This window comes from Aphanomyces invadans, assembly GCF_000520115.1.
Source record: "Aphanomyces invadans strain NJM9701 unplaced genomic scaffold supercont1.110, whole genome shotgun sequence".
Taxonomy (NCBI): domain Eukaryota; phylum Oomycota; class Saprolegniomycetes; order Saprolegniales; family Verrucalvaceae; genus Aphanomyces; species Aphanomyces invadans.
In genome coordinates, this window is record NW_008580255.1 from 1 (window position 1) to 9254 (window position 9254).

The 9254-nt window shown below is 49.2% G+C and overlaps 1 protein-coding gene across 1 annotated transcript; it reads left to right on the plus strand.

Moving 5' to 3' along the window:
• Positions 1–143: 143 nt before the first annotated feature.
• Positions 144–611, plus strand: H310_14943 (hypothetical protein; the record flags this gene model as incomplete). The annotated part of the gene is made up of 3 exons (XM_008882920.1): positions 144–241; positions 350–430; positions 483–611. Coding segments are annotated over 3 exons (306 nt in total), but the record flags the coding sequence as incomplete, so codon positions are not given.
• Positions 612–9254: the final 8643 nt, after the last annotated feature.

A 9254-nucleotide genomic window follows, 5' to 3' on the forward strand; every position in this document is an offset into this window, starting at 1 on the left:
AGCCGGAACGCCAGGGCTCGGGAGAGCACCTTCACCTCGACAGGCATGAGCGAGATGGGTCGGTAGTTGCCCGGCATGCCCCGGTCACCCCCCTTGTGCAGGAGGGTGATGGCACTTCGGCGTTGGTGGGGCAGCAGCTGACCATGGTGCCGGAGCTGGTAGTTGAACACCAGCAGCAGCAGCTCCGCAAAAGTCTCGGGGGCCACTTGGAAGAACCCAGCCGACCACCCGTCGGGACCCGGTAAGTCGTCCCACAAGAGTTGGATCGCGTTCACATCTTTGCCTTTGCGATGGCCGAAGTGGTAGTGAAGGAATTGTTAGGAAATCTCACTATTCCACCATGCCGCAGGACTGCCAAACAAGCGGGATGCTTGTCATTCATGCAGCTCTTCAATTTTGAACAACATCCGTGGTCCAAAGCCATTTTGCAGTGTAAGGTATTCAACCTCTTTCGCCTTGATTGTTGACACTGTTGACTTTAGGATCAAGAACAAGGAATATTTGTTTCCCCTTGGTGTTGCCCAGCACCATTGCTGCCAATCGATCTTTCTCGTTGCCGGCGCATCGCATCCAAACGGTCTCCGCTCCGCACTTGTCAATAGTTTGCTTCGGTATGTACTCAAGTTGATGCCGGTACGATCAGCATTGTAGATCTCGGTAATGTTCTCATCTTGAATAAGTTGTCGAACTCGTTTTACTGAACTCTTCCAAGGCTGCGTCGCCTTGCGCCAGGTTAGCTTGCCCGGATCTCATTTTAGCTCGTATAGCTAGGTTCCAACGTTTGATAAAACCCGTAATCCAATGGTGGCTTGCTTTGAAGTGAGTGTGGCTTAGTCCAATGTCTTTAGCCACTTCAAGAGCTTTACATTGCAGCAAAAACCTGCTGACATAATGCCTTGGGATCGAAGCTCTTGCACCCAATGCGCGACTTTTTCTTCAGGCTCTCTTGAAAGTGTCGTTGTCGTCCCAAGAGGTCTTGTATTCTTGCAGGTGGACGTTGATGGATTATTTGCCATCTTAGTTATATGCGGTCGACTTTTTTCCCACAAAATTATACGTTTTTGTGCTGATCGACGGGCTACGCCCTGAGCAGTCCAACGCCGATACCATTGAGTGCTGCTTGCGCCAATTGATGATGTGCAGCTGCTTCGCATAGCTAAAGTACAATCGCATATGCTGTGGTGGACCAGGTCGGTGGCCGTTTTGACGGATGGTCTTCCTGTAGCATTTCTGTGAGGTGTTTTGGTGCCTGGCTGCGCCATTAGTAATTTACAAATGCGTTTTCCCGCCAAATGGCCCTCATGTCGTTCCTTTAAAATCGATACTTAATTGTCTTTCGAGGGACAACAACGATGAAGGGGCCTTGCATATTTTGATAATTGAAACTACAATATTTGGAGGGTAGCTTCTGTTCACACATGACAAATCAACTAAATCCCATCCTGACGATGCCACCGACGCCAAACCGAGGCAAAGAGGGCGTCGGCTCAGTCTCATAGCTGCCACAATGGCTGACAACCGCGACAATTCCATACTCTTGACCTAAGATGCGTTTGAAGGAGATCGTACATAACCCAAGAACTACCGCGCAATATTAATCTTGCTAGGTTTCGGATGACACCCCTACAGAATCGTGGACGAAAGCAAGAATGCGGCAAGTGTGCTCTACCTATGGCATCGTATTGGACGTCGAATAATATCGTTCAACTTTGTGGGCGAAGTTGAAAGCCCACGTCGCAGCCAACATCGTACCTGTCATCGTGCAGATGGCCATGGACCGCGGCCACCGCGTCGTCATATGCATTGGCCATATACAATGTACAGTAGATTGCAATGTTGTGGACATACCAGCTCTCGGGGATGCATGTACAGCATTTGCGAAGCCCTGCAACATACGGAACTGCGCGCTCTACTGGAAGACCTTCAAGAGTCATCAGCTCACTCCACCACCGAATCATTCGTGCTGCCCGTACGGGCAAGGCTACGGTCGTTGAGCTTGTGGAACGACTTTCTTTGCCGGTTGGTCGTCGTCGAGTTTGCCAACTTATCAACAAGAGTGGCAAGTTAAAGTACAAGAAGTGACTTGCCGCGCCAATGATGACCCCGGCGCACGTAAAGGACGAGTAGCATGGGCAACTGAGGCGCGTGAGTGGGGTGACCTGCTTCAAGACATTGTATGGTCCGATTAAAAGAAGTAGAACCTGGAAGGACCTGATGGGTTCAACTATTACTGGGCTGACTTGTGTGGGCGTCGTGAGCATTTCTCGAAACGGCAAAATTGTGGTGGTGGTGTAATGATTTGGGACAGTTTTAGCAGCTTCGGCAAGACTGAGCTTGCCAGTTATGGAGGGTAAGCAAGACGCAGAAAGCTACATATCTAAGCTTTCCAATTACATGCTGCCGTTTGCGCATTTGAGACCATAAATGACTTCCTTTTCCAGCAGGACAACGTGTCCATCCACACTGCACGCGCTGTAATGCAGTGGTTCAAGGAGCCTGAGGTGTTGATTGACGTTATCAAGTGGCCTGCCAAGTCGCCCGACCTAAATCTAATCGAGAATCTGTGGGGTAATATGTCCCACAAGGTTTACGACTATGGTTAACGCAAGTTTTCGACAAAAGCCGATCTGATTGCTTGTTTGCGTAAAGTATGGAGCGAAATTGATGTCTCACTGTTGCAAAAGCTCGCTGCTGGGATACCAAAGCGTTGTGACTTGATTATTGCTGCCAGAGGTCGCAAGATTAAGTACTAACATGAGATCTGTGCACACGTCATATCATTATTTCCTTTGCAAATTTCTATATTTTTGTGTAATTGGCGGTAACAACGGATTCCAGTGCCTGAAACACTCTGAACATGATCGACTTCCCAGATGGTTTGCTTCATGTATTGCCAAGTACAACTAAATCTATTTATGATCCCAGTGCACTCAAAACACTCCCTGTCATATCATTATTGCCACCACTGTAGCTGCAATTCTCCAAGGAAATTGGCATACCGAGGCGCACCATACGCTCTTGGGATGAACATACCAACGACACCCTCGCCTACCAAGGCAACGATAAGCGCATGAAACTCAGTTCTGGCGGACGCTACGAAATCCCCGACCTAGTGGGACGTGTGGAGTATATAAAGGAAACTCGTTGCTAGTCGTTGATGTTGGCCTTACTCCCTTGTCCAGATGCGGGCTTGGCAGCTTGGGATTCCATGATTTCAATACGGCCAGCCACCACGACATCGTATTCCACTCACATAGTAGAAGTTGTGCATGTATTGATTTTTGCAGGATGCACGAAGAACACACTGATTGCACCCCACGAATGAACAGTCGTTTCTACTTAAAAGGGGGCAGACATGTACAATTCTTAGGCTCATTATTGGATTCAAATCAGGGGACACTTCAGGGTGGTAAGAAAGGGTAACATTCACGTCGTCGGCATACTCCATGATGTTCTTTGACCTATGGTAGACGCCCCATCTTGCATAAAAATGAAGCCACCAGAACAAACACTGAACACTAGAATGATGAGTGCTTGACGCAGTGGCGCAAAGGTCTAATGCGGCTGCATCAATGGGATAAAGGAAGGGCGCCCGGGTTTAATGCTCCCGAGCAGTGTCAAACTTCTACTTAAATGTGAAATCACATAAACTGGAAACAAAAATACAAGAAAATTATAGACAAAAATTGAAGTCAATAAATCTAATTACTGGCTGCTTCAACATTCTCTTGGCGAGGTAGGGCCATCTCAAAGCTGCGGCGAATGTAGTACGGCACTGACCATCTCCCATGCCAGTATCGCTCGCTTGATCATTGCGAGCTGCTTCTTGGCAGCAGTTGGGGGTCGAAGACGTCCTCACCGTTCGATGATCTCTTCGTCCAAGCAACCGTCACGAAGGTACCGTTTGAAAGGATCCCTAGCCCCACGTCCAAGGGCTACAGGTTGACGTTGTGTCAGGAGGTAAGGGAACTAAGAGACTGTCCAGGTCCTCCGTAATGATTGTGTAGGGCTCATTAGACCTGTTGGGCTCGAACTGTTCGATTAAGATCAACGAGGGATCCTGAAGTTCGGAATGCAACAGCGAACGGTGGCATGTCCTTCACACTTGATTGTCCGTCCACGTCTTGGCTTGAATCGCGTAGGAATGTCACGCTGGGTACGTCGACACCACGTGCGATTCAATGCGACCACCTGGCGTATCGTGGACTACGAAGAACAAGGACAGCTTGATTAACGTCGGCAGTCATGGTAAAGACAACAATCATTAGGAGTGAGTGCTTATCACCCGGCGAGATTGCGTCGCCTCCACGCTCAGACCAAATATATCTTGTCGTAATGAAAGCACATCACGGTAGGAGATTGCGTCATTGCTAAAGCCACGGTAGAGGCGATGGCATTTCTCCACAAAAAGTCCGCGAACTTTGATCAAGGTTGCCTTGGTCTGCTTGCTGTGGCCAGAACTTTGGCGCGAGAATTCATGGCGATAACAGGACAGTTTAGGAAGACGGGGATGGCTTGGTAGACCGTGCCAGGTGCTTCGGTGAAATATTGGCAGAGCCTCTCGACTTGATGCCGTTTAATCCTGTGGATTATGTGAGTCGTTGTTGACGCCTGTTCTCGTATGCTCAGGAGATATTCAAACAACTCCTCGGGGTGTCGTGTGAGGGCCGTTTAACCACGGGCATAGTGTGTGTTGTCGCTGATGAGTACAAAGTACTTCCTCTGTTTCTAGTTACTAGGGACAATTGAAATTTCACTTTTTCCACATTCCCAGGGGCATTTCTCATTGATTGGCTAAGAACAAAATTCATGCGTGCTATTGGTTAAAATGATCACTAAACCAGAGCGACGATGGGCAGGACACGTTTGCCATCAGGGCTGCGCCACGCTGTAAAGCATTCTTTCGCAAGTGTGCCAAGCGATATTTGTTGCCTCCGTTGTTCTCAAGAATAAGGCGCATCACAGCCTGTAGGGTAAGTAACACATTAGAAAGCTTCTGTGATGCTTCTCAGCATCCACCTCATGAAATGCTGCGAGTGTGGCAGCAATAACGTCGTCCACGGAGCAATTGAATGAACGCAAGAAGCCGAGGTCAAGAACGTTGAGGGTCAGGACTGTTGGGTGGTTGGTTTCGCACAACGAACTGCCAGCCATCGGTAGACACGCGGGCAAGGATCTCAGTCGTAATCGAGCCGTGTGGAGTTGCATTATCGTGCTGAAGGACGACTCGCTTGCTGCTGGTAGGGAAGACTGCTTTGATTGCGGGAATGATACGATTGACGACATAGTCGCGATACAGCTCTCCGTCGACCGTGGCGAAGGTCGTACAAAGGGTACTAGCAGCACGATTGCGGGAGCTCCGTTCAACCAGCAGGTACTTTACGACTGGTGACATACCAATCTTGCCGTCAAACATACGTCCTCGCTCAGCATCATATCTAGGACGCGCGATGGTAGCAAGAAACATCACCTTCGGGATGAAATATTTGCTCATGCAGGTGCGGTGATCCGGCCGCTCGTCCTCCGTGAGTTAAACTTTCCGTACGTCTTTGTCAGAGTTGAACCACTTTTCATCAAGGCGAACAACATCGAACATCGCATCGAACTCGAACTCGTTTGGGGGCGGTTCGGGACACCGGCTTCTTCGGCGCCACTTGCGGCGATTCGCAAGCCGTGAGGATCGAAGAGACGAACGTACGAGTGGCAAAATGCAAGGCGTTCTGCAGCATTGGCATCGGTAAGCAATAACTTGAGCCTTGATGAGCGTCTGAGCAAAGTGCCCTTACGAAGGCTGCGATGGATCATGGTTAGTGGGATCCCGGTGGCCTCGGCAAGATCTTTCATTGCCGTGCGTTGTGCCTGAGGTATTTGCTCCATGAGGTTCGTCACTCTCCTTGGCTCGTAGTCATTCTTTCCGCTAACATGTCCAAGTTTTCCTGATGGCATCATGGCGTCGCGTTGGAATGCTCGCCAAACTTTGGCCACAGTCTTTCGGTTCAAGGAAAATTGAGACGCAACCTTTGCCATGGCCCCATCCGGCAACTTTCCAGTCTCCATGAGGTTATGGAAGGCCATGATGACCTCGATCTTCCTTTGCAAGAACAGCTCACGCCCAGTCGATGCCATCAACTTGGATGTGCGCAAGGCCCGTATTTTTGAAATTAAAATTTTTGATTTCGCATTTTATTGTTTGGCCATTCAAACAAAATCGATTTTGGACGCAAAAGAGTTGTCAATAGACGATCCCTTTATTTTTTCATTCTCTTTCGAATGTGAAATATTTTTTGTGTGAAATGGATGAGAAATAGAATTTTGGGGTCCCCAGTAAAGTGAAACAGAGGAACTATCTCAACACTTTACAGAAGTTGGAAACGTAGCCGCCAGCCTGACAGAGGAAAGTACGGTAGTGTTGTGAGAAGAAGAAAGAGTAAATGTGAGCTAAAGCTCATGTAGCCGGACCTTTTGGAGAAGATTAAGGCAACGGACCCAAACAATGTGCTTTCAGGTTTCAGGGTTCTTACGCGCTCGACCAAGTCGTCATGTGAGGTGCGCCGCAAGAACAATCGACGACATCGTAGGAATGTGCATGACGCGTACCCCATACGACGCTGCTTCCAACTTTCGCACGCCACAAGTCGCATTGTTGGAGATCTTGAAGAATGATGGCGGCAATAAATTCAAGATCCCTCTCCTGATGAAAGCCAAACTGGAGCGTGTCGGCCGCTTGCCCGAAAACCCCGAGTGCGGCCCTGCCGTCGTTGCCGTTGTTCGAGCCTTTGTTGAAAGACACGACGACGAGGCATTGCAGTTGTCCAACTTGAAGTGGCACGTGCGGCACATGAAGTCGCGCTATGTGCCATGGAAGTTATGCACATTGTGTCCATTAAAATCGAACTGGCTCTTCCATTTAAAGCGGACTAGAACTTGCTCACCGAGTGTGCGTGAACAGACTCAGTTTCAAATCGTTTCTGACCTTTGCCATCAAAGCTGCTTGAGGTGGAATCCATGTCACGACCATCAATGCGGTCATCAAGTCAATGTCACTGCGCTGTGTGGCAGAGATCGAATCCAAGTGGGTAGAGTTAAGAATCTAACTAGAATCAACGTAGAGAAATGTCTAAGTTTTAGGATGTGGGTCTATTCTACTGGCGTAGCCAACATTTCGTGTTTTGCCAGATCTCGATGGTTGAGCTGCAAATAGCTCCAGACTGTGCATTGATATATCTATCGCGCGTCGGTTTCATTTGAGCCATTCCATAACACAGAACTCAAACTATGGGTTGCCCTACAGTGAACGACAGTATGGTGCGCCGTAGTGGTCCTCGAAAAATTTCAGAGTGCTGAAGTATGACTTTGCCCGGACCATCGTACTGCGCTTCAAGTTTTAGCCATTTGTAGCCAATTGATGTGTCTTTGATCAGAGCATGAGTCCGATGATAAATTCTTTTGCTGGAGACAAAATAGCACTGTGCCATGTGAAACAGACTTTTGCTTACTCGTTAGCGGAGATCATAGACTTTCAGGAATTGCGTTTTGTTTCCACTCATTGGCAATGAGACGAGATAGTTGCAGAGTGTTTCCACGTAGGCAGGAGTGTCTTAGTTGTTGGAAAGAAATGCCAAAACACACAAACCAACGTACGAGAACGCACCCCACATCACCACTACTGCAACGATTCGGGTTCCTTTCTCAGGTCGTGCTAAAAAGTTGTAGCTCATCAGCTTCAACGAGGTTGAAGTGTTTCACATCGGACCAATTAATGTCCGACCGGTCCATGATGTTTTGGCGCAGTCCAAGCGCGCTTACCTGTACGATGCAGACAGGGTTTGCGTTTCCTTGCGCTTTGTTAAGGTCATCAATCGGTCCATTTGGAGTCGGCGTCGTCACGTTTGTATGAAAGTACGGTCATACACACCTTGCGGCAACAATACACCAAATTGAGTATCTGAACGAGGTTCAACGTCTTCAAGGCGAAGTGGAGAGGTGGCAGCCGAAGGACGGCGCGGGCGAAGCGTGGGGAACGTCGCATGCTGGCGCGTCGACGGTGGAAGCACTGTTCAGGGCAGAGTAGCTGTCGCTACCTGATAGGGGGCTGGCGCTGGAAACACGATATCACTGGGGAGTTTGGCGGCGGCTATCAAGAACTCTTTGTGTGCGACCATCGTGCGACGAACGATGTCCATGGCTGTTTTGACTGCGCGCAGCCGAGGCACGGAACGATTGCCATCTCCATCGGCACCAACTTCCACTGAACATGCACAACGATTCGTAGAGGAGCCGCCACTTGGCTGTGGAGATCCAGTATGGAGTTGGCGCAGTTGCTGCACTCAACTAGCTCTGCTGTTGAGTTTCCCACGATTAAGACCGATCATCCGGATCCGGAGACATTATCTCAGTGACAAAATGTCATGGATTGTGGAATCCGTTGATGTTTGCCAGCGAAGGCGTGAACGGGGGGGCGACAGCGCAGCCAAGTTGGTAATGTATTTTCCCCCGCCCTATCCTCCGAATAATCGAACGAATTGCACTCTCGCGTACTTTGCAACGCCACGGTCGACGGACGGAACACATTTACTCCATCCAATATGGAGAATGTCGTGAGCACGATTGTAAACATACGGATGCCTTGGTGTCGACATTGGCGTCGAGAACGACTTGAAGAGTAGAACTAGAACCGTGAAAGAGAATTTCACTTCAATGCACAGGTCGCTGACGTGCGCTCAGGAAACAGCACAAGCGAATACACAAACCAGCGACAGCTTGTTCAACTAGCACAAGGAACATATGAAGGACTTCGCAGATCGCCTCCCCACAACACCGCAATGCACTGCCTCTAATAGAGCTGTTTTTAACTGCCGCAAGGAGAGCCCTTCCTGGCCTCGACGAACCCCCCAAAGGAACGAGATGGCACATATACCATTCGTTCGGCCCGTTGGGTCGGATACATCGCACTTTTCCTCCTTGAGATATAGAATCCACGCACTGAGTCGTCCATCCAGGCAATTTCTTGAATCAGGTGAAGATGGCCAGATAGAGTGTCGCTAACTCTTCGGACTGGATAACACCGCCTAGAGTGCCCCGTAACACAAACACAATCGGTAGCTTCGATCCTAAGAATGTATCGAAAATGGTCAAACAACACGACTTACCATCCCCGCATGCTCCCGTGCATGCGGGGATGGGCGACTTGCGGCCAGAGTTCTTTTCGGTCGAGTCAATACTCGAGTCTTCGCCGATCTCAGTCGCCAGGTTAG